The sequence below is a fragment of the Sinohyriopsis cumingii genome, unplaced genomic scaffold (genome assembly GCF_028554795.1).
Source record: "Sinohyriopsis cumingii isolate HCF-2022 unplaced genomic scaffold, ASM2855479v2 utg002433l, whole genome shotgun sequence".
Lineage (NCBI taxonomy): Eukaryota > Metazoa > Mollusca > Bivalvia > Unionida > Unionidae > Sinohyriopsis > Sinohyriopsis cumingii.
Window position 1 is genome coordinate 113921 of NW_028316209.1, and position 27604 is coordinate 141524.

The 27604-nt window shown below is 35.9% G+C and overlaps 1 protein-coding gene across 1 annotated transcript in view; it reads left to right on the forward strand.

Annotated features, from left to right (window-relative positions):
- The first annotated feature begins 6898 nt into the window (after window positions 1-6898).
- LOC149770737 (prestin-like) overlaps window positions 6899-27604 on the forward strand; it is a 40051-nt gene continuing 19345 nt past the window's right edge. The window contains exons 1-9 of the mRNA XM_089949179.1: window positions 6899-6968; window positions 8313-8601; window positions 19142-19252; window positions 19961-20148; window positions 21495-21659; window positions 24171-24332; window positions 25389-25471; window positions 26492-26639; window positions 27110-27223. Coding sequence (XP_089805305.1) covers window positions 8331-8601; window positions 19142-19252; window positions 19961-20148; window positions 21495-21659; window positions 24171-24332; window positions 25389-25471; window positions 26492-26639; window positions 27110-27223 — 1242 coding nt within the window. The 5' untranslated portion in view covers window positions 6899-6968; window positions 8313-8330. The remainder of the gene's footprint in view (window positions 6969-8312; window positions 8602-19141; window positions 19253-19960; window positions 20149-21494; window positions 21660-24170; window positions 24333-25388; window positions 25472-26491; window positions 26640-27109; window positions 27224-27604) is intronic.

Genomic DNA, 27604 nt, shown 5'->3' on the forward strand with positions numbered 1-27604 from the left:
GGGTACTCTGCTGTTCTTCACATCGTTGCGATAATTAAAGAAGAGCAGGATACCAGAATATGTTAATCTATGTTCTTCTTCTTAGTATTGTGTGTGCTTTCTCTTTCCTTGTTTCAGTTATTTCACATGAAAAGTTACAATATATTGAGGACTGTACTACGGGGTGGATACAAAGCTGGAGAAAGACAAACTCGTAAGAGGAGTACATAAGGAAGATTTGAGACTCCCTATGAGAAACTAATTGTCTAGAGTGTTTAAACAAACGTTTGAACTTTGCACGATCTGATTAAAATGAGATCTTCACTGTCCTACGTGAAAATCTGACAGCGACCACTTAATGGTCATGTTCTAGTGACCTTTGAATTAGACAGTGGAAATGCAGATTTCGGATATCTAAAAGTGAATCAAATGGTTCGGCATACATTGATCCTCTTCAGCCATACTGCTCAGTCTCCCAAGTACGAAGGAATAAGACTTTATCTGACTGGCTGATAAAATTAGCGATTATGGTAACGACAGGTCACCAGAACATGACCCCTAAGCGGTCACTGCCAGATGTTCACGTAAGACAGTGGAGATAACATTTTAATCAGATTGAAACCTGTAAACCGTTTTATTGTCGTTGTTTTTAAAGCATTAATCATTAGATTAATGTGTATTGAAAGAAAGCCTTCTAAAACCTATTCGCTTATAAAGTTATATGTGCCGTGAGTTTCAAGGGATGTAATAGTGTCAACAAATGCGTATTTTAGTCCCATACAAATGTTATGAATGTTTAATTGTTGGTGAACAGGGAATCAGAACAAATGACAATTAGTACGAAGAAAGAAAACTCACTGAGGCCTTGACTTTATTCGATAGGTCAATGGATGCAGCTTCATGAACGACAGCATCGCGTGATGAAATTCAAACATTTTCTTCGAACAGATATGTGCCTTAGGATTTCACTAGTGTAGATGATATGTCAGAGGATAATATGTAACAACTTTATTTCTAGAAAATTACGTTTTTAAATGTTTGAAATTATGTGGGAACTTTTTTGTTAAAATAAGTAGGCTAATTTTAAATATATATTTTCTTTTTACAGATGGGATATCGCCACCATGGTGATAACAGTTATCACATTTATTTATCACATTTATTTATCATATATATATATATATATATATATATATATATATATATATATATATATATATATATATATATATATATATATATATATATATATATGTATATTAGAGACATCTATAGATCAGAGACCTCTTTAAATTTGTTCACCTCTGTAATCGTAACCTATATAAAAGAATTAGAAACATCTCGAATTAAAATGCGTTTCTGCCCCCCCCCCCCCAGTTCAGTAATCCTTAATCAGATAACAATGTATCCCTCTCCAGCATCGAAACATCTTGGGTATTTACGCAACACTTTTGGTGATTACTTCAAATGACCCGAATGAGCGTCACAAGAGTAAACAAAACTGGTCCAGCAAATAATAGAAATATATAGTTATACAGCAATGAATGATACCAATTAAATCTCACTAAACTGTGAAAAAAATAATCTTGAAATCAAATAAGCACTAAAATTGGATTAAGTCCCTGATTGGACGTAGCAAATATTTTATCCTAACATATATATTTTAGTCTCAGCAAATATGCAAAACAAATTAACTGTCAATCCTTTCAAGACCGATGATCGATTGGTCATGTTCGATCAGATTGTCAGTTCCTTAAAGACTGATGGTCGATTGGTCATGTTCGATTAGATTGTTAATCCCTTCAGAACTGATGGTCATGTTCCAAAGAATTTATAATCAAACTTGGGGATATTCTTGTAATACCTACTATAAGACAACCAGCGAGAGTGGCCAAGCACATGCATACCCTTTCACTTTTGAGACTCAGACAAATGCCACTTCTTGTAAATATTTTTTTCCTGTAGCCATTGTATAGAAAAACACCCACAAAATATCTTTGTCATGCCCAAGCTAAATTACCCTAAATTAAGTTTTGTGATTTAATTTTATCATTATATACCCTAAATAATAAATAAATAAAAGGGTAGACCATTGTTTTCTTTCGCCTTGGTCACCCCAATCCCACACCCAACCCCAAAAAATTTCAACATTTAACGCCCTGATACTTTTGTTTTAATCATTCTACCCTGAATCTATGTACCCTGCTAATATGCAAATGGTACAAGCAACAAATTTCAGAGAGCATAATGAGATAGCGCTCGCGCACACTCAAACACACACACACACGCACACGCACCCACTGTTACTTCCGATTTGCAAAACCTGATAAACTTACCAAAAACATCTAATTACATATATTAGCTTTGTTTTACAATAATTTCTGTAACACTAATGAAAACCCATTATACATGCTTTACATTTCAATCCAGTGCTGTTGTCACACATGCGAATCAAAAAGCCTCTTTCTTAACTTAGCCATATGTCTGTAAGAACTATATAACGTATATGTGCCAATTTTGGTGGTGATCTTAGCGCTATGCTAAATATTCCTCAATGCGATGATTATTTACAGCGCTTCATATTTTATAAAACTTTAGCTTGTATCAGGATAATATAATTTCTCTAAATTATAATGGCGTCAAATAATGAAATTCATACATATAGGCTAAAAAAGTACATTTACAGCACATTTTAGCTTGTAGTCTCAGCAATTTATCATCATCAGAAAGCAGCAGAACAAGACAGCCTAACTGTATTAGTCACAATTTTTCATTTTCGCTTCCAGTAATAATTATGATTTAATATGGCTTAACGTTTTAGCTCACCTGAACGTATGACCAAATGAGCTTATTATATGGCCCTGCTTCAGTCGTCAGTCATGCATCAACAAATTTGCCATTTTAAACTACTTGTATAAAAACACAAGACAAATTATATACAAATTATAAATACAGTTGGTTGAAAGCTTTCTGGCACGAAGAGCTATCAAGTTTATTCCAGTGGTGCAGATCTGCTATCAATATGGGTTTTAGCATTATTATGTCAGTCATATGTTCTGCATTCAGTGATGTCACAATCAAGTGAATCTATTTACCTGGTTTATTTCCTTAAGTTGTAGGCCAAAGATGCCATTTTTCTGCATGACTGGTCGCCCAACTTGATTTCTTTTTTTTTTTTTAGTTATGCAGTCATGTTTGTTAATAGCGATAGCGGAATCCTATAGAAAATTAGTGTAAACTCAAGCGCGATAAAAATAATAAAGAGAACAGGTATTATTTCAGTTAAGAAAATTGGGCTTGGATGCCTGAAGAAACTATTCAGAGTCCTCTTCTAATGGATAAGAAAGTTTTGTAATAGAAATAAAGAGATCTCTACTTCTATTACAGACGCATTTCATTAATTTCTTTGATTTGTTGAACCAATTCAGAATCAGAGCGGTCGTAAATTTTATTAGATATCTATACAATTGAGTTAATAATCTGCCATCGTCATTTGCAGAGGTCTCAATTGAATCCGAGAGCTCTACATTTCAGTTATAGACATTTGGGACAGTAATTGAATTAGAGGCCTCTAATTGGTCCTCAGAGATCTCTAATTGATGTACATATACCGTCGGTTTCATTGAAGAATTATCTAATAAGTCAGGAAAACTCTCTATAAAAGAAACAGATAGCTCTGTATTGTATTGCATATATGTAAAAACGGACTCCCATATATACATGCTAACTTTGCGAAGATACGGCAAGGACGATGACTCCATTTAATTAAAACCTGATCGTGACAACAGCTAACTGTACCACGTGTGGGCACGAAATGCCAACAGCAATTGTTTCCAAGTGGCATGTGAGATTCCGATATTTGACAACAGCTTAAGAGACAAAATCAGATTCCTCAAAGTAGCTGGAACTTATTGGAATGTTTAAAAACATAAATTTCATTTTGGAAACTACTCAAACAGTTCACATACAGAAATATTTCATATTGAAAGAGGTCGATGAAGGAACCATAGTAAGTACGTGTAAATAAAGAAAATAAAAGAAACAAAAGTGGGATTGCTACATTAATTGTTGTGACTATCGCTATTTGTAACTTTGTAATATGACTACTATCTCGGTTTGTACAGAAGGATTCAGTGGGATTTAGACTCTGGATAACGTATTTCTACAATATTTTGTGCATTTATTGCTTCTAAACTTTTTTTTATTGGCTCAGCATAAATATTTTGACAGATGTCCCTTTTAGAAAAATGAAAGAAAATTCAAAGGCTGCCATGTTTGAAATAAATCTAGAATAACTTTGTCTCAAGATGCAGAACATCAACAAAAATATACGCAATGTAACAGAGATATTAAAGTCATGTTAGACTTAATTCACTAGGTACAAGCTTAAGAATCATTTTATTTTGAAAATTAATATGTTAATAAGCGAAATTTAAATATTCCCCAATTCTTAAAATATCATGTTAGTCTGAAAGAATCGCTCTCCTTTGAATAGTTTACATTAGGCCGTACTGTGATTGGCTTATCTGAAAATTACATTTAACGGTCAGTATTCAATACGTTAATGTATTTTCTGCCCACGCTTTTAAGTATAACAACTATTTTTGTCCCGCCTCGGATGCGGAAGGTCGCCGGTTCGAACCACGGCCGAGTCATACCAAAGACATAAAAATGATACTAACAGGTGCCTCGTTAGGAGCTCAGCATTAGATTAGAGGTTAGTGTTTGGACTGGTCGGTCTGGTGTCTGGATAATGTGACTGGGTGGGACATCATGCTACATGTCTGCAGCATGATGCTATATTGCTAGACATCACTATAAATTGACTGAAGCATTATTAAAGCTACAATGAAAATCATAATTACACACACACATACACACACTATTTTTGTCCATTAATTAATGTCTTGAAGCTTGCCGTAAACGGATAGCCGATTTATTTACGAACAGACCTCTATCGTCATGTCACTAATTGCATTAAATTAAGTTAAAATTCATCTTGCACACATTTTTCGTGGTCAGTATTTCTCAAAGAATATTATTATATTTTATATATTCAATCTTATCACACACACACACACACACACACAAAGCGTTTTTTATATTTGTATGTGTGGGAGTGGATGTGGTTTTAATAAAAGCAAATTGTACCGTCCGGTACATCGATAATAAAAATGTGAGGAGTAAACGAAACAATTACAGCTGAAATACCCCGTAAGCACCATACCGGAAGTCAAATTCGGGTGAGAGTAAAGCTGTATTGCTTCATCTTAGAATTTTTTTAGTTTCAGCTATTTATGAGGGCCTTTTATTTAGAAATCTATGTGGATGGTACTGCTTGTGCTTTTGCGTCATTGTGGACCGATTTGCACAGTCACAGCTTCTATCGCGACAGATAACCTTATTTATCACCTTTTGTTTGAGATTGACAATAATCCATCCCCTTTTATCTTTAATATGTTCTAGTCACCCTTGTGCAACAAAGACTTGATGATACTGGCATCAATGGGGATGTCTATCTTGGATAATTATGATAAACACTGGACGAATTCAGTGTCCTAAACTTAAGAGTCTTTATCTACAGACATTTGTTTGACTTGGATTAGAGAGGTAATTCGTCCCAGCTAAAGCATCTAAATCTACACTACAACACCAATTAATCCAATTACCTAACCATGAAATAAAAGAGTTGGAGTGGTCTTAAATTAATTGTCACGGTCATTAAGCTTGCACCAAAAATGGAACATTATTCGAGTAGAGGTTAGCCACATAACTTCTGAAATTTCTTAGACACGTGTGAAACCTTGATATTCGTCCTGATAATTTTACCCATATGCATGTGCATCATCGGTGTAGAAATGTTTTCTACATGTAGATTGCTTATAAAATATATGTGTATTATGTAGATAAGTATGTAGGTGTCAATATTCATTTCCAAACGATGATGCAGAAAACTGCGATTTTTTTCAGATGGAGGTCAAACGTGGAATAAAATAAACCACCCACACAGCCTCATTCACGCTTAGTCGACTTCTTCCTTTGTGTACTCAAATAATTTATGACAAAATTAGCAATTACCTAATTTCGGTATAATACATGTATCACGGTCGCAAATACTATTACATTACAAAATGATGGAATGGGGAATAAAAACTTGCGAATAATATAACTTTAGGAAAATAATGTGGATTATGACATGAGATGTGCCTCGGCACAAGATACATGCAATTGTAATGAAATGTTGACTGACGGATTTGAATATGGAAAAACAAGTTTAAATATTGAGCAATAAACTACGATGAATAATAAAGACTTCTTTTTTTAAAAAAAAATTCCACGTCTCACTGTTTGGCTGCCTCCACTCTACCTGTTCCCAATTGTGATGAATGGTATCTAAAATCTAAAAGAAGTTTTAAATGTCTAGCGACTATGAATGAATTATATTCCATACGCTGAATTTAAAGTGTTGTGCATGGAGTGATCAATAGTTTTATTGTATTTTGCTCGAATTAAATGACTTACTGAGGTACAGAAATATATATACTGTGTGCACAGTCATCGTAAATACAGCAACTAAGAATTACGCGTGCTCTATATATTGAAGCGATGCCACTAAGCGTTGAAGATCATCGTTGACACCCACACCATGACATAAACAGCTATTAACCACAGCGCTTGGATCTATCACGTTTGATAGTCATCCTGATTCGTAGTTATTTCCCACTTGTGGTCCGGCCACATTTATAAATTGCGCCAGTTCGGTGTATAACTTCTTATTTTGTCTCAGTTCTGAAAACTTGATATGCTATCACTATTATCGATTCATTTCTATGTTGCATTCCACTTTATCCCGGTTTAAACCAGTGCTCGTACGCAAGATGTTCTGACGTAAACCAACATAGGGTATATATAGGGAACGATGGACTTTGGTTTTGTATTGTGTTATTCCACGAGGAGAGAGAAACAACAACAACAACAACGTGATAGAGGTAGTATATACTAAACAGTTCAGCACAAAGAGCAACAAAGCACTGCTCTGTTGTTTTCTGTTAGCAATCCTTACATAATTTAATTCAAGGAACTGTAATATGCATAAATTATTTGATCAGTCTCGACAAACAGCTTTGGATTTTGGGATTGATACTTACCAATATAATCCAGGGCCGGACTGGAGGGGGATAGATAGTTCCCTTGGATAAAGCTTAGCCTGATATAGCTATAATAATTATACAGTTTAAGGAATGCTTTCAGGGTGTATTTGGAGATATATCAGGACTCCCCATCTTATGTGCCCAGAGCCCACAAAGCCTTAATACGGCTTTGCTATGATCCTTGTCAAGGTTACTTAGAATACCAGATCATAATTATTTTCTGGTATTAAATGCAGCAAAGTTCGGGATTGAAATCTGTTCCGTTTAAAAACTTTGAATTAAATGTTGAAGCTTTGTGTATGAATTACAAGTTACATTTATGGGTATGAATTCATGAGATATCAAAATTAGATGTTGTTATGCTTTAAGCACAGTATATTTTACGTCTAATTTCTGCTGATTTCAACCATAGGCAAAAACATATTCAAATATTCTTTATCTGTCAATATATGCTACCAGTTAATGCTGCCTTTCCCCTTAAAAAAAAAAAACAAATACTAAAACCGAAACAATGTTATTGTTAAATATAGGTATGTATGATATTACGTCCAAAAACAACTCATTTATTCCAGTCTGTTTTTCGTTGAGTAGGATTTCCACATGCTGCTTCTTAAAAAGTTCGTTTCATAATCATAACCGACGTCTGTTTGGGGTTTTCAATGTTTACCACATATATTGCGACAGAAAAGGCAGATATTGCTTCTGTTGTGAATGTGTCTGCTTTTGCCTCAGTAATGAACCATGACATCAAAACTTGTTTCTAATATAGTTCTCAATGGCGTGGGAGGTTTCTTCTTCGGCTTGACGAAAAGACTAAGGATATTCAGACTGCGGTTTAAATTGAACTCGACGGTGTGCATGTGCTCTCGTGTACCTTTAAATAAGCTATTTCACAACAGTCTTAAAATGTTTCCGACTGTCATTTTCTGGTGAAGTTTTAGAAACTATATATAAATTATTTAAGTGGTAGTTGATTAAATATTTTTACGTGTTCGCAATCACATTACTGTGATCGCGGTACTCTATCAAGTTAAAAATAATTACAATGTATAGTTTTTGCTGTGCTGAAGTAAAGTCACATGGCCAAAATACATGATCGAGAAGGGCAAATAACCCGGAAAAAAAACTAGCATACTCATCCAAATACAATACAACAAATTCAGGATGTCGCTTTTCTTTCAGAATCGTCTGCTGTATAAAATGGATAAATTGAACGTCAACATACAGCGACCTGTGCTGTCGGAACCAAAATTTGAGGAGTTATTCTCGAAACCAGACGTTGGAAGTTATTCACTAGTAGATTCTGCACGGAAAGTCTGCTCTCGATGCACGTGCAGCTCGAAATGTGCCAAATCATTTCTGATGGAAACGTTCCCATTTGTAAGAATCATGAGAAAGTACAGCTTGAAGAATGATTTAATCAGTGACATCATTTCCGGTCTCACAGTGGGAGTCATGAATCTTCCTCAAGGTAACTTGGCATATCATCAAGCATGATATGCATGCTATAATTTAACCACATGTTGATAATATATGTGCATGGTTCATTAAACACACACACACACACACACACACATGAGAGAGAGAGAGTGTGTGAGAGAGAAAGACCCTGACAATTACCATGCAATGAAACCTATCAAGACCGAAACCCCGCAGGACCCAAAACACAATTACGGTTTTAGAGATTTTTGGTTTACTAAGGTTCTGATTTCATTTAAGAATGAGTTGTCATCATTTTACTTCCATATATATATATATATATATATATATATATATATATATATATATATATATATATATATATATATATATATACGCTTACACACACACACACACACACACACACACACACACACACACATATATATATATATATATATATATATATATATATATATATATATATATATATATATATAAACACCATTATTTTTGCCTGCTTTGTTTTTTTCTATGCCATCTGTGCTGTAAACAAATGTGTTTGAATGAATGCTTGTCCTTCTATCTTTTTTTTTTTGTTGTTGTTCTAGGGTTTAACGCCATTTTTCAGCACAGGATAGGCCACACATGGCGGCCAGTATAACTGGTGGAGGAAGAACCCTGGAAAACCCAGGGAAGAACCACCGACCCACGAGAAGCTACTGGCAGTCTTTCCCACGTACCCACGCTAGCCGAGCCTTGGACTCGAACTCACGCAGACAGAGGTGAGATGGCAGTGATCCGGAACGGTGAGCGCTTTAGACCACTCGGCCACTCGGGGCCCTCCTTCTATCTAAAGTATACGTGTATTTTAGCATATTGCTGGACTAATGGCTGATCCAATGGTGGTAAATTCATTTCGGTTTTTATGGTGTTCATTGTAGTGTGAAAATGAAGCTTCATGCGTAGATTTTATATCCGTTTGTTGAGTAGAGAGGTTTCGGTTTACAAAGACAATTTTATTGACAGTTAATAAGTGAAAAATTGAGACTTGAAGAATATTTCAGTTTTTAACGGGAATTCGGTCTACTGAGGTTTCTGACTTGAGAAGTTTCATGGTACGTTTTGCTTGTCTGCTTAACGTTGCTATGATAAATAATTTAAATTACAAAAAAAAAAAAAAAACACAAAAAACTCTCTACTTCGAAAATGCCAGTCATGCATATTAATACTTCTGCAATGAACGCCATTATCAGAACAACAATATTGGTTGCTTAGAAAATCTGTTTCTGTATGTACAATAGAACTTGTAGGTACACTAAGTTCCTTTTCCAATGCAATTTAAACGACCACTCCGGTGGCCTAGTGGTTAGTGTCTGCCTCGGATGCGGGAGGTCGTGGGTTCGATCCCCAGCCGAGTCCTACCAAAGACTTACAAAAATGGTACTAACAGCTGCCTCGCTTGGCGCTGAGCATTAAGAGGTTAGTGTTAGGACTGGTCGGCCTGGTGTCAGGATAATCTGACTGGGTGGGACATCATGCTACATGTCTGTGGCATGATGCCCCAGTTGGACATCACTATAAACTGTCGCACCGCAGACATCGTAGCATAATGACTGAAAAATTGTTAAAGCTACGTTAAAAAGTCAAAATCACACACACACACACACACACACACACACACAAATCACACGCAATTTAAACGTCTTTGCAGCAGAAAGTCCTTGTTGAGAATAAGCATGGAAGATATGCTGTTACCCATGGTAGATGCAAACTTAATTTAACTCCCACAATATCGTCGCCCAATGCACATTTTATATTCAAACCTCATCTTTTACCTGACAAGTATGCAGGGGTATTGGTAGTCCATCGTTACTTTATTTTTATTTTGATGCTTTATTTGATCAGACAATCATACATCAAAAATTAAACCTTTAAATAATAATAATAATAATAATAATTATAATAATAATGAGGACTTTGTATAGTGCCTAATCTTTAGAAGCTCTAAGCGCTTTACAACATTAGACAACATCTATAAGACAAGAAACATAATAATATTATTACAAAAACAAACAACATGAAATTAGAAAACATTAAAAAATAAAAAATAAAAAACATGCTGAGAATATTTCAGGTAGGAAACATTATTAGGTCTTTAAGTTTGTTCTTGCAGTCGAAATAAGTGAGTTTTGAGAGCCCTCTTGAATGTGATCACTGTGTCTTTGTGTCTAAGTTCAGTGGGCAATTCATTCCACATTGCTGGGCCCTGGTATGCAAAAGAACGCTGTCCATATGACTTTGTTTTGATAGTGGGAATAATGAGTATACGATTGTCAGAAGAGGAGCTTAAGTATCTTGCTGGTGTGTACACATGGGTGAGGTCAGATAGGTATGTTGGACTGGAGTCCGACAGTGAAATTTAGCACAGAGAACAAATTTTGTGTTTGATTCTGGATCAAATGGATAGCCAGTATAGGGTACAGAGCAGCGGGGAGGTGTGCTCTGATCGTCGTACTCTAAGTATGATCCGAGCAGCTGTGTTTTGAACTTTTTGAAGTTTCTGGAGTAGATATTGAGATGAACCAGACAAAACTGAGTTACAATAGTCCAGTCTTGAAAGTACTAATGAACACGCAAGTGTTTTAGTGGCATCAACTGAAAGATATTTGCGAATGGAGCTGATGCGTCTCAGCTCAAGATATGCAGCCTTGCATATGTTCATGACATGTTGGTGCAGTGTGAGAGTACTGTCCAGAGTAACACCTAGGTTTCTTACTGATTGTGTGAATTTAATGTTGGCGTTGCTGATATTTATTGTTTGAGGTAAAGGATGTGAATGAGAAAGTCTTTGTGTTGTGATCAGAATGGCCTCAGTTTTATCATCATTCATCTGCATCTTGTTACAAGTCATCCATGATTTCACATCAGAAATGCACCTCTCTACACCTTGGATGGTAGCATCAACATCAGTTGGGTGGCTAGATTTGTATATTTGGGTGTCATCAGCGTACAATTGGTGAGACACTGGATGATGATCTATGACACTTGAGAGCGAATGAGTGTACAGAATGAAGAGAACAGGTCCAAGAACAGACCCCTGTGGAACACCACAACATAGATCGACTGGGCTGGAGTGTATTGAATTTGCAGATACAATTTGTGTCCTGTTGACCAAGTAGGACTTGAACCACAGTAAGGCTGTATCATGAATGACAAATACATGCTAGTGACGGTGAAGTAATATATCATGGTCTATTGTGTCAAATGCTACAGACAGATCAAGGAAGGTGAGGACTGTAATCTTTCCGCTATCCAACGCAGAGAGAATGTCATTAACTACTTTTAGAAGAGTAGTTTCAGTACTGTGGCAAGGGCGATATGCACATTGTACATTGCTAAAAAGACTATTTGGATTTAGATAAGATACAAGCTGGGATAGAACAACCTTTTCTAAGATTTTTTAAATGAATGGGATATTAGAAACTGGGCGGTAGTTCTTTAAATCATTATGGTCTAGTGTTGGTTTCTTCAGCAGAGGCTTTACAATGGCAGTTTTGAAAAATGATGGGAATTCCCATGATGAGAGAGAGGTATTAATAACATCAGTTAGTGAAGGCAATACTGGATCTAAGCACACAAGCAGCAGTGATGTTGGAATTGAATCAAGTTCACATGACTTTGGTGCACTCTTCATCACGATCGTACGTACGAAATCCATAGAGACAGGTTCAAACGCTGCTAATGGTTGCCGCTCAAATTCTCTATCCCAACTGTATGGTGACGAAGAGTCAGTTGAAATTGGGGTGTCAAGCTTATCTCTAATGGTTTGTACTTTGTCACGGAAGAAATTTGCAAACATGTCCGGAAGGTCGACTGGAGAGAAGGTAGTTGGAAGTTGTGTAGATTTGTTCTTTGACATTAGCTTGTTAGTAATCTCGAAGAGCTCTTTGCAGCTGGAACTTTCCATGATCTTAGTAGTGTAGTGGGCTGATTTCGCTGCATGGACTATATTTGTGACATTCTTTTTAGCGACTTCATAGATTTGCTTATGAATAGTGAGTCTGGTGGAAAGCCAGAGCCTCTCAGCTTTACGGCGGTCTCTTTTAGCAGTAGGAAGCTGGTCCCTAACACTGCTATACCATGGAGAACACTTTTGAATTGATACTTTGCACTTGGTAGCTGGGGCATGTTTGTCAAGTAATGAACGCAGACAGTTATGGAGTTGTTCTGCGGTAGGAGGTAAGCAAGTTGTTAGGTTAGCTTGGATGTCGTGCATTAGTTTGGTTCTATTTATCATACGGAGGTTTCTCTTAGTAGCAGATAAAGGTGGAGGGTTAGGGACTGATACGTCAAGATGGCATATAACGCAGAGGTGATCTGATGCAAGGTCATGGGATACCAGGGAGGACCGTAGAATGTTATCATCAGGTCTATGAAGAATCCAGTCTAAAATGTGACCATGTTTATGGGTGGGTTGGTTAACTGACTGTTTGAGGTTGAAAACATTAATGGAATCTATGAGTTTTGATGTATTTGAGTTTCCGGGACAGTCAAAGAGAAAGTTGAAATCTCAAAGAATAATCAGGTTACCACCTATCGAATTTCCATAGTCCAGGAGATTCGTAAACTGCTCCAAAAAGAGAGAAAATAAGACCTTGACAAAAAGTTATAATTTTATATTAATCAAGGCGGGTCAGTAAATCATTATATTACTATCAGAACTTAATCTATAAATGTTGATATGCAATGTATATGTCCCGTTTCCATGTACAACAAAGCAGCGTACTGGCCGCTTTACCAGAACCACTTTATTATATGTTGTATTCACGTTACTTCACCCCAAATGTATGCATTAGAAGTATATCTGAACAGATTCATTTTGAAGAGGCGCATGGATAAGTCAGCTCAGCTGCAACAGTCTTTTATAGACCTTTCAAGGGGCAAACGGGCCCCGCTGGGGGAGCTCACAGCGTTTCCCCAAACCCCTTAGTTGGGCGCCGTTTATGCCACTGGCTCCGGGCGTCATTTACCCTCAGTAAAACTACTGTTCTGTTCCCACGGAATGAGGACGTCAACTCTACTTTACACAAAACCCATTAAAAACACCGGCATATTGATCTGCCTTAGCAACGGCAAGTAGATCAAAAGCCTTTCTTAAGGCGTGAGGTATACATCTCTTTTCATGACTATGAATAAAGTATATAAAATAGTTGAAAGTATGCCATGCATACTGTATCGTCTGACTTTAGATTTGTATTTTTGGATATATCTAATTCTTTCGACTTTCTGAAAGTTTGCAGATAATTACAGAGTGTTTCACACAACTACCTTGTTCTAAAGGAATACTTTAAGGCAGCTAGTGGAGTTATTTCAAACCATAAATCTTCATACTCAAAATTTATTTAAGTTGCGCTTTTTTCTCACTTTCTAGCTACGTGCGCACACATCTCTTTATCTTGACAAATTGTCATCTGTTGTGGTAATACACCACTACGCATGGTCTGATTGAGAGCTAGCATTTTTTCATTACTGTAAAGTTCCGAATTAATTTTCACACACACACACACACACACACACAGGCACATACATGCGTATCAGGCTGAGTTGAAATTGTTAGTGAGTTTTGTGTTTTTTCTTTCTGAAATGAGTTTTGTCATTGTTCATTATTTATCCTAAAAGTCAACTGTTCCGCCATCATATTGGACGGCAGAAATAATTCACGCACTGAAGTAAATAACTTTTTTGCTGACACATCCGAATCTATAGTTGATATTATATTAAATCTTGTTGTTAAACTCGTGATAACAGTAATCTCAGACACTTTCCTACATGTTAGACCGTGTCTGTCTTTACATTGGTACGTTCCTAATTACACACAAGTATTCATTAAAAAAAAAAAAACATTTTGGTCGTCGCTAAGCGATCACATGTGGTTCTTTGACAACATCCTTTACGTGCAGATGAGTCAGTCATTTGCCAGTCAGTATGTCCTATGTTTGGTGCATCTGGGAGATTTGTTGTTACAGTTGTTTGTAATCCTAGTGTTATGATAAAGCTTTTGATCATAACCTTTTCTCACTTTTTGAGAAGGAATTACTCATAAGTTAAGAAATGTCTTGGCCCATGGTTAGAGAGAGAGAGAGAGAGAGAGAGAGAGAGAGCTGAAAGAGTTCAGGCTCTCTTAACAAAAGGGATTGTCATTCCTAACGGTGTAGATAAAAGCTACATCTTGGGGAATAGGGTAAGCGGACGTACGACGGAAATGACTAAAAGGAGAGACAGAGCCTTCAGATTCTCAGTAAACGAACTGATTTTGCCAACTTGTTCTCAATTTATACGCAGTTTTGAACGTATGCTTATGGCCAGATATGGACATTCGTCTAGGTACTTGTGTTCGTTCATTTCGAATCAAAACGAGGCTCTTCTCTCTTTTCACTGATGTAACTCTGCGTCTTGTGTAGAGAATACTGCTGCATTGGCTTATTCGTTTCCATAAACAAGTGAACCTTCTAGCTTACTCAGTCAAAGGGAATTTCAGGAATTTGCTTGTTCAGTAACTTACAACCGAGCCTAAAATTAGCTGACTTTTGGATACAAGAGAAATGTATAGTACAAAGGGGTTTTGCACATGTTCGTAAAGGCGCAATCGTTATTAAAATAGTATACATTTATAGTACAGACGTGAATAGAATTAGTCTCAATATATTTTAGTGGAAAATTGCTTTCAATATAATATAATGAAAAATTACTTTTAATACAGTATAGAGAAAATTTAAATCTTAATAATTTTACTAAAAAATTATGTCATAATACTAGCTTTGTATCTGAAGAGATTGCTTCCGTCGGTGACGTTAGTTTTGTTATCGTCGGGTCTATTGTTTTGTTCTTGTAACCGCCTTTTAAAAGCGCTCTGTGAATTCTGAATGTATTTTGTTGGGTGTCTCCTCTTTGAGCAGATATGTATTATGGGAATGCACGGATCGAACGGGAGATGTATGTTTGATTATGTAGCTAGATTTACAATACAAGTCACTTTCAGTATTTGCATCTTGTAATATGAATCGGATAACCATTAATATATTTGACTTGTCTGATGATTCCAGCATGAATTGGATGGTAAGAAGCAAATTATTAGTAGATGCAGTTGCTCCTGTATTCCTACCAATTTCCTCGTCAATAAATCTACACCAGCTTAGGTGTTTGTGGAATGCTTAATTCATACGTGTTTGCTCTAGCCTCTCTATAAATATGTTGGTGGATGTGTGTGGCATATTTGGTGAATATTGACTTATCATTGGCTTGAAGATCATTCTGATCGTTAAACACAAGGCTGTTCATCTGTAAAGCAACGTTTGAAGCTTGTCAAAGTTTTATTCTGGTGTGGTGTGGGCTATAATGGTATGAAAATCCCACTCATCCTTGCAAAATTGTATAACTTCATTATATTCTATGTTTGTTTAGAGGGAGTAAACATCAATAATGACGAGGGTTGCATTATTTTACGGAACACAACAAAAGAAGGACACATAAGAAAGTAATGTCGTCGCCTTTAATTGAGGAGATTCGTTTAAATTTTGTTGGATCTTTGCTTCTGTGGGTCAAAGATGGAAGTTGATGATTTTCTTATGTATTTAGGGTTCGGCGTTCGGTGGGAATCAGATGAGTGCGGGTCTTTTGTTTATATGTCTTGTTTCATACACATTTATACGTTTCTGATGTAAGATTGCTGCGTGTTTTCTGTCCGATTTGTTTTATATCAATAGGACATTTCATCTGACAGTTGTTCATTACAGTATAGGAGGACCACTTATTAGCTGGTTTCATAACGATACCCTCCATCTCCATCAAAAATATTTGGTTGGATTGTCCATTTTATTATGTTTGTGTGCTGGCTGCGACGTCAATCTGAGTAGCAGACAATAAAGATATTTCATTTGCAGGTGGAATATATCTGCTTTGGGGATAAAATCTTGTTTGCTTAACCTTTGTCAAATTTGAATTGTCAGCAAGATCACAAAGTTTAATTCAGTCTTGTTTTGTGATCAAACTTCTCGAAATCGTTTAAGTGGAGAAAGCGCAGGTTTGGGGGTGCAAATATTAATGCCTTTGCAGAAATGACTGATATGCGACCCTAACAGTTCTACTGAGGATAAGTATACTTTGTTATTGACATTTAATTTTTAGGAAGTTACGATTTCTGCTAACGTTTTGTTCCTTTTCTTATTGGCACGGTTGGGGGATCTGAATAAAAACATTTTGTTGTTTTAAGGGGCCCCGAGTGGCCGAGTGGTCTAAAGCGCTCTCCGTTACGGATCACTGCCATCTCACCTCTGTCTGCGTGGGTTCGAGTCTAGGATTCGACCAATGTGGGTATGTGAGAAAGCTTGCCAGTAGCTTCTCGTGAGTCGGTAGTTCTTCCTGGGGTTTTCCCGGGTTCTTCCTCCACCATTAATACTGGCCGCCATACATAGCCTATCGTGTGCTGAAAAATGGCGTTAAACCCCACAACAACAACAACAACATTTTGCTGTTTTACGATATCCCAAGACAATTTGTTTGTTGGTATATCGAGTACGTTGTATTCAGAGTGTGGATGGAAAAGATTATAACTTATATTATATCCTTGACAAATGTTCTTGTCACAGTTCTTCTTCAGAATTTATGTATGCGACTGGAAGAGATTGTTCTATTCTCTGACTTGCTGAATATCTTTGGATCTCGGAAGATGGAAGCGATTGGTAGATGAAGTTTGTAAAACTGAGTCTTTTCTTTTAAGAAAAAAAAGCTGGGTGAATATCCAATCATTCGTGGTGTCAACTGATTTTATTAATGAGATCGGGTGATATTATTTTCACTGCAGTATAAGTAATCCATGGTGTTCAGTCTTCACTTCCATTTTGCTCATAGATCTAAGAGTACAAAAGAAAAATGTAATTTCCATGCAGACACCTAAGTGTGGAAAAGCGTTATGTAATTTCCATACATACAGCTAAGTGTGGAAAAGCGTTATGTAATTTCCATACAGACACCTAAGTGAAGAAACGAGATCTTTATGTTCCACACAGACACATAACTGTAGAGAAAATAGATTTATGTACGATACAGACACCGGATTGTGGAAAAGAGACATTTATGTTCCATACAAACACTTAAGTGTGGAAAAGAGACATTTATGTTCCATACAGACACCTTAATGCGGAAAAGAGAGAGTCATGTTCCATACAAAGACCTCAGTTTAGAAAATAGAGCTTTATGTTCCATACGGAGACTTGCGTGTAGAAAAGAGAGATTTGATTTTCACACAGAGATCTAAATATAGAAAATAGAAATTTGTGTTCCATATTGAACCGAGAAAAAAAATGAATACAGAAAAAGTGACAAAACGATAATGACGAAAACATGAACAAGGTTCAGAACAGGTCTGATGACCTGGTGGGCAACTAAAATAACACTAGACAATACAAATTAATTATTGCAACCAATATATATATATATATATATATATATATATATATATATATATATATATATATATATATATATATATATATATATTAAAAATCAGAGGTGTAGATCAATGAGATTGTGCTTCTACGGAACAAAATAAAACTCCCTATATTTGACCAATGATACGGACTATGTGATTCAGTTGGACTATCGACGTTATTCTATCCGATTCGACTGACATCAACCCTACAAACCTTCGGCAATAATCTTTATATTGTTATTCGTGAATGAAACAAAATATACAATATCGAAGTTTTCTTGTACATTTTTTTGCAACTGAAAAATTTGTCATAGATTTTGGAACAGTCTTTTATATCTTCGGATTACTGGTTGATAAATAAATTAAATAACGTAGCATGCGATAAAACAGAGCTTTTAGTGGGAATGTCAAGCGATATTTTCAGAAAACAGAGCGGGAAAAAATTAAATGTGATGAGATATCGTTCAATCACATTGACTTTTTTTAAAATAACGTTTATACTTACTCGCTTATAAATCTAATCTAACTGCAGACATCGTAAACTCTAATCTGCTCTCGCATAATATACCGGCAAATCAGGGCCTATGTTGTTTTGTTCTAATGATTACTCCTAACAAACTACATTTACCCAGACCTATCGGCTCATTACGCGACGGCAGATCTGGATTTGCAGTTGGACCAGACTTACAAGCGAGTATATACTCTATGTTAGGTTTTTAATAACCTAATCACAATGTAGAAGAAGCAATAGATTGTGCGACACTTCTATTCAACTCCAGGGATTTCAAACCTGGTCGAAGAGCTCCAAAATGTTTCGCAGGGTTGAAGGCAGTGACCATAAAGGTAGTTACTTGCTATATTACAATGCACAAAAGTTTATGAACGCGTTGAGATGGTTTATCGCAGAAAGATTTGATATCATTGACACTTCATACAAGTGGTACAGATAATTTTGCTTTCTTCACGTCATGGAATCATTTGCATATACATTGATGTCACTAAGCCTACAAGTCTCCTTTTATTCATTTCATTGTTATTTATTTATTTATTTATTTTATTTAATTTATTTATTTTTTTATTTATTTATTTATTTATTTTATAGGAATGGCGTACGGGTTGCTTGCATCCTTGACACCAGTGCACGGTTTGTACACGTCTTTCTTCCCGGTATTAGTGTACTTCTTCTTTGGCTCATCAAAGCATGTCGCAATGGGTAAATATCTTTTTAAACATGTGCTTCATTTTCTTTATTTTTTCTTGAATAAAAGGAAAAAACCGAAAATCAGGACAATTATAAAGTATGCTTAGAAAACTCAGACCAGCCCTGTTTTGCAAAGTTTGATCGGCGTTATTTAAACCTTACCTGAAAAGAAGCAATTGAATTACATATGCTGTAAACGACAGTCATCGCATTGATTTTATGCACATTTGTATATTAATTTTATTAATGCGACAGAACTTACATTATACCAGTGTTACTTTTATCAACGGCATACCACGATCAAATATTTTTATTTACATTCCAAACTTCGGAATCAATCCAACTGACCATATCTGAAATGTATTTAGAGATCTGTCATACGGACTACCTCTGCTCTTTGCGAAAGAATAATTGACCGAGGAGCTGCGAATGCGTCCAACTGCTTTTTGTTATTCGCAACTTCTCGCTCAGTTCGACGGACCATCCAGTCGCTGAAATAGAACATGTGGTCCAAATATATTGCGGTTTCTAGTTTGCGAAGACATTTCTGGCAACCAAAATATATGTTTTTCTTTTATGTAAATTATTGCGTTGACATATACATCCGGTGCACAGTTTGACTCATAGAACCGATGCTCCGAGTGCTTCCTTTGATTACTTCAAATCATTTATAAATAAGATAGGCACTGAACATCCTGCAAATATATTTTACTTGTACAGGAACATGGGCTGTAACATCTCTTATGATTGCGTCTGCCTTAGGTGAGCACGTCGAAAATCCATCTACTATAGTTACAGTAAATGGAACAAATGGCTCGTCAGTTGAAATACGATCAGACAAAGAGGCAGTTATGATGTTAAAAGTAAGCCTTGCAACGGCCTTGACCTTCTGTGCTGGAATATTTCAGGTTGGTAAAGCTACACACAAAGTCACAAAAAGACACGGAACGCACACTTAATATACATTTTTTTTAAAGCAAATAAAAGATGTGATAGTTAGCACGAAATGTGCAGATAACAAACCGACCGTGTAAAGATGAGGTATTTAGACCCCGAGCCTTGGCTTCGTGTTGCAACCAGATTTTCTCGACCATTAGTAATCGCCTTCAAAAAGAGAATAATTACAAATCATTGAGAACTGTTTTGCGGATCCTCTTATTTTAATTCTTTCCCTAAATTATGTTTGTCTATGGGGGAAAGAATGTTCACGTGCCTTAACACTTCGCGAGATATCTAATAGGTCGCATATGTTTGCGAAAAAAAGAAGTTTTTTTGCATGAAAGGATGCTGCACTTACATGTTGGTTTTTTTTTTTAAAACTACTTCACTGTAATTGTATTTCAGCTATTATCTCTAGTGGTAGCCACGATCGCATGACCTGTTTCACTTTACTTCGCTTAGCTATAAAGACCCTATGTTAGACCTAGGAGGCAAAACCGGAAGTAAAACAAGAGCAAAACACAACAAAACAATGGGCGCATTAAATTCCAAAGGAGCTAGAGGGCGCTGTAAACGTAAACGAAAGTACATCAACCAGTTAAATCAGGGGTGTCCAAACTTTTTGCAATGAGGGCCAGTTTTGATAAAGTGAAGATGCCCGGGGGCCAATACTTCCTTCTGATGTTTTTTAACCACAAAAGTTACATGCAAATATACACTGTATAGAACAATAAATAAATTTAAAAAAAAAACAAATAAACAATAAATAAATAAAACAATTTTCATTGTCATAATTATTTTTATTTTTCAAATGGCAATGTAACTAAATATAAGTCACTCAGGCAGACATGAACAACTCTAAAAACACAATTCTGCCTTTCATTCATATCTGGGCCATAAATAATACATTATATGACCGAAGCTGCGGGCCGTATGAAATCTTACCGCGGGCCGTGATTGGCTCGCAGGCCGGACTTTGGACACCCCTGAGTTAAATCAAATAAGTATGACAACTAATATTTTCATGGCTGGCAATAGGGAAATGCATATTTTCAGAAATAAAGATGCTAGATTAAGTAAGTCGTAAATTGGCTCGACATCGCATGATATTATGATTTTGTGTTATGCAAAGAATGATATTTTAAAAAATTGCTGGAAGCAAATGAATGTAATGTTTATGTAGACTACTGGCGACATCATGATTACGGCGATAACTGATCACGTCTCTTCTGAAATACGAAAATGTAAAAATATATAAGGTATTTAGATAAAATGAAACCGTACAAAATATTACAGTGTTAACCTTTACATTTAGGGTTTACTAGGAGTACTGCGGTTGGGTTTCATCACTATCTACCTTACGGATGCCTTAGTGGGCGGGTTTACAACAGGTGCAGCTGTGCACGTGTTCACCAGCCAGATTCAGGCCGTGATTCAGGTCAAGGCGGACAGATACAGTGGCGCATTTAAGCTAATCTATGTAAGTCTTTTCCACTTTGAAAAACCTTTAAAACCTTGGTCTAATGCCAACATTTTCACCAAAATAAAATAGATATAATTCCACAATGTGACAAAAAGGTATCTCAACCAAATAGTACAATTATAATTTTCTCTGACTTTTACAAAGCATAAAAATGCATGCGGTTCATGATTTTCTTGTTCTGCTTTCTAATGATATTGTAAATTATCCATCCACCCACCCACCCCAACCTAAAGTCATTAGTAAATTAGGACACTCCAGGTTTAAATTTATCAGAAAATAGAACACAGACAACACTAAAAGATAGTATATTAAATTTAAAATGAATGAAAGCATTTAAAGTATTTCAACTGAACACGCCATTCACTATGCGTTCAACATTAAAATAACTGAACTATGTACCATTCTATAATTCCATGAGGAATTTTAATGATGGGAAAGCATTTTGTAATACCATGGGGAATTTTAATGATGGGAAAGCATTGTATATTTCCATGGGGCATTTTAATGATGGGAAACCATTATATTATTCCATGGAGCATTTTAATGATGGGAAAACGTTGTATAATTCCATGGGGAATTTTAATGATTGGAAAGCATTGTATAATCCCATGGGGTATTTTAATGATGGGAAAGCATTGTATATTTCCATGGGGCATTTTAATGATGGGAAACCATTATATTATTCCATGGGACATTTTAATGATGGGAAAACATTGTATAATTCCATGGGACATTTTAATGATGGGAAACCATTATATTATTACATGGGACATTTTAATGATTGGAAAGCATTATATAATTCCATGAGATATTTCAATGATGGGAAACCATTGTATAATTCCATGGGGCATTTTAATGGTGGGAAAGCATCGTATAATTCCACGGAGCATTTTAATGATGGGAAACCATTGTATAATTAATTCCATGAGACATTTCAATGATGGGAAACCATTGTATAATTCCATGGGGCATTTTAATGATGGAAAACCATCGTATATTTCCACGGAGCTTTTTAATGATTGGAAAGCATCGTATAATTCCATGGGACATTTTAATGATGGGAATCCATTGTATAATTCCGTGGGAAATTTTAATGATGGGAAATCATTGTATAATCCCATTTTAATGATGGGAAAGCATAGTATAATTCCATGAGACATTTTAATGATGGGAAAGCATTGTTTACATTCCTAGGGACATTTTAATGATTGGAAAGCATTGTATAATTTCATGGGGCATTTTAATGATGGGAAAGCATCGTATAATTCCAAGGGGCGTTTTAATGATGGGAAAGCATTGCATAATTCCATTGGGGCATTTTAAAGATGAGAAATTATCGTACAATTCCATGGGGCATTTTAATGATGGAAAATCATCGTGTAATTCCTTGGGGTATTTTAATGATGGAAACCATTGTACAATTCCATGGGGCATTTTAATGATGGAAAAGCATCGTGTAATTCCTTGGGGTATTTTAATGATGGAAACCATTGTATAATTCCATGTGGCATTTTAATGAAGGGAGAGAAGTGATTTGATTGGGAAACGCACTCCTCAGACTATACATAGGTTCATTCTAACTGTGGCCGTGTCAGTTTATAAGTATACAAAGTAAACAGGAATGTGTTATCCTGACGGTCAAAGTGTTGCTATGGTCTTTGAACGACACAACAAAGTAACCCCATTAATCTTGTCCTTTGATCCTTACAGCACCCACTGCTATGAGTGTTTCATTCATTTGTTACACTTCTCTGCAAAATCTGATGACAATTCGTTTATGGAAACTGAAGATATGTCCAGTTCATAAAAGTTTAAAACATTTACTTCATAGGTTAAATACAGTTCATGTTGTGACCTTGACTTTTGAACCGTTTGGACTTATTTGGTCTGACATTCCTGAAGATGCTCCAGACGCATAGTGAATCAGGTTCCGAATATGATGCCTATTTATAGACACATGATATAACTTATTTTTAATAAATGGGCTTCTGACCACGGTCACCTTGACCGTCAACCTTTTGACATTAAAGACCTCTAGAGATATTATGTAAAAGAAAATAGTAAACTTCTTTGCAACGTCTGGTAACATTTTTGTTCACCGCAACGGTAGACACTGCCAGATCCAAAAACTTAATCCATAGACATCTCTGTAACAAATACACTATTGCATAGTGACCTCAAATTCCACTGAGACAATAAGAGGATATTAACCTTGAGAAAAGGGAAGAAATAAACATGAATCAAAACTTGACAGTGGAAGTACGGTCAAACGATTGATGGACATTCGTAGCAGGTGAGACGAAAGTGTCTTGCAAGCTGTGTATCATCTGAAAAGAGAGGACGATGACAGATTAACAACAGCCTCTCATAAAGGTTCACATACAACTTAACCCAACGTGAAGACGACGTCGACAACGACCACACGCTAATTGCCATGTTGTTTTCTTTTGCAGGAAGGATAACAATAACTACCTATTCTTACTGGTGGAATAACCTTACTCATTTCAGACGTACCGTGATTTCTTCGAAAGAATCTCTACCATCAACTGGGCGACGGTCATTACCTCTCTCATCTGCATTATCGTCTTGCACATCGTCTCCAATTACGTCAATCCCAGTGAGAAATTCAAAAAGATATCAAAAGTTCCGGTACCAATAGAACTGATTGTGGTGAGTTTACTTGACCAGTGTTGAGTACATTACTTCACAAAAGACGACTAGAATTATTTCATCATTTTTTCTAACAGGTAGGCTTGTCATTTTGTAAGACTCTTACATAGAAATATGTTAGGTTACTATTCCTTTGTATGACTTCGTCAACAGAGGACGATGTCTGAATAAGTTGAGAGACCAAAATCAAAATGCACATAAAAACACATGAAGATACAAATTCACAGAACAGCATTTATTTCCCGGTGAAGTTTAAGCGACCGTAGTTGAGATGTCGAGAAGGTTTGCTGGTAAAATCAGAAGACACGGAACTGAATACATACCGAGGCAATTTAATTTTCTTTTCTTTTTTTATTGCAAAATGAAATACCAAAAGATTGCAAGAAGGAAAAAGAACAGCAGCAATAACAACAATAATGGCTGTGCCTCATTGTTCAGCGTTGCCAGAAGTAAAACCATTGGAATAATAGGACCGACTGTCAAAGCTAATCCTACCCCATGAAGACGTAACGCATACACCTACTATGGAAAGGCTTTGACGTGGACAGGAAGTAGAAAGAACATACTAAAGTTCATGATATCTAGAAAAAGTGACCACTGCCACTGTTAAAATCCTAAATGTGTCACTTTTATCGATGTGAAATATTTTACTGTTTTCTAGTAACCATTATATAAGTAATAGGTTGCCGTTTACCTGACGTCGCACGCAAAGTATAATTACATGTTGTACACAGTGAAATAGGCTGCCATTTCACCTGACGACACGAAAAGATAATCACATGTACACATCTGATTTAAAAATATTCTCTATACTCACAATACTTCAGAATTTATGAACTGATTATTATTATTATTATTATTATTATTTTGTAACTTCACGCTGTTAAAGAAATTTCAGCAAACATTGATTTTGGTCTGACGACTTTATGATTTTCTTAAATTGAAAGCTAATAACTACGGTGATTAGATTGGTTTCTAAAAATAGTGGTGCTTGACCAAATACTAGTAAAACAGCGACGATATTTTAGATAATTTGGTGAATATTTGTATTTGCAGGTAATTTTCGGAACTGTAGCTTCCTATTTCATCCAGCTAGAGAAGGGGTTTGGTGTTCGTGTTGTCGGTGATATTCCTCGAGGGTAGGTAATATGGAGGAAAGGATAGCTGAAGCAAAGAAAAAAAGAGGCATCACACATCCACATATAAAACTACTAAAGTAATTAAAAAAGGCATGAACGACCGAGGCCGTTATTGACGAACCGCCAGAACTAAGATAACCACGTGCACTTGTTAGTAAAACATTTTCTGTAAAACCAACGTTTCTTTTTTGAAAATGTTTTCACTTTATTAAAGATATATTTTCGATCGATAATGCACAACAGGTGTCCTTAAATAATGATTTATACGTTGTCCAGGACAAGATTGGCTTGCATCCCATTACAGTGTTTAATAAATAACAATTGAAGAGCAGCTTTGGTGGGTATGTGGCGTTCGGGGATTCGTCAACTGGGATAACGCTAGTACTAATATTAGTACCCCTACTCCTACCTCGTGGACGGGGTACTAACATGAGCATATACGTGTCAATGGAGTAAGCCGGGTGTGATTCACACCCGGCGCTATTTTAGTATAATATCAACAATTTGAACATATTCCTTGCATATAATGCAATAAATTGAGTAGTCCTCTTATTTAATACTGGAAGTATCGCAAATCATTGTAGAAATAGTTGTAAAATCTCGTGTACCTTTTGTATCCGATATTTTCGTTTAGATCGTCCGCCATATTAGTTAAAATAATGATTACTTCCGTTCTCAGCCTCGTTTGTTTGTGTGCCATATAAGGACATTGAGGCCTTATTTGGAAACGTTAAGAAATTAGGGACGGTTCATTATACGGAACTATTCCACAATACCATAAAGTCATGTGAATAATGTACAATATGACGTGTACTCGTAGTAACTAGAACTCGCCAACTTCTAGGTTTGAGAAATATGTTCCCAACACCGACTCGCCATAATAGAAACAACAACAGTCACTAAAATTTAATAAAGCTAGAAACTGGGACGCAAATAAAAATACTATGTATCTTAGACTTGTTACATTATTTATGTATTTTTTTTTCTCTCTCCATTGTACTCCCATGTTTCATTCTGCAGACTTCCAGCACCGTCGGTTACTCAGCTGGTCCATATTCCTGATGTTATCGAGGATGCCATTATAATTGCCATCGTTGTGTACGCTGTGTCCATTTCCATGGCAAAGATTTTAGCGGAGAAAAACGACTATACAATTAATCCTAACCAAGTGAGTACCTGTCTTTCTTTAAAACTAATATGTGTTTGCTAGTAAATACGTACATAAGTACTTGAATGAGGAAATGTAATATATAGATATAGATGCATGGTATGGTGATTTTGAAGATATACGAATACATAAATATAATTGATATTACATTGGTCAATTAGAAAATTAAAACATTACGTACAGAGACATACACAAGTTAAACAGAGTAATGCACATTCTGATATTTAATGCAGATGATTCCTTAATTCTGTTAAATCAATTCCCAAAGTCAAACTTTTACATGTACTAGATAAAACACCATGTATATTTTACCCGACTTTAATTATCACACACTGATTTTCAAATAAAATACAAAAGCTTTTATGGCAAGTCAGCTGATCGATAATTTAAAAACCTGTCGTTACCAACTAGCATTAGATGCCACTATTACATCTAAGCAAAAATAACTTAAGTATCTTTCTTTATTTTAGGAACTAGTAGCCAACGCATTCTGTAACATCATCTCGTCCTTTTTCTCTTGTTTCGTCTGCGCTGCATCTCTTTCCCGAAGTCTTGTACAAGAACGTGTAGGTGGTAAAACACAGGTAGGTCGCGTGTGCATTATACAATATCATATCGTCCTTTTTCTCTTGTTTCGTCTGCGCTGCATCCTTGTCCCGAAGACTTGTACAAGAACGTGTAGGTGGTAAAACACAGGTAGGTCTCGTGTACATTAAATCATATTACACTTCAAAATTATTCGAATCAAAATGTTCACGTTGAAAAAAAAATTGTCATAAAAAGTGAAATATATCTACTATGAAAGAATATTAGTCAAGACTGTCTTGGTATAAATCTCGGTGACAAAAACATAAAATAACCATGAATTTCCTAACTTGATCACGCATGATTTGCATATGGGAAATCCTGATCTTGTTGAGAATACCTTGGAACATTTATCCATGTAGAGCCAACCTGCGAGCAGG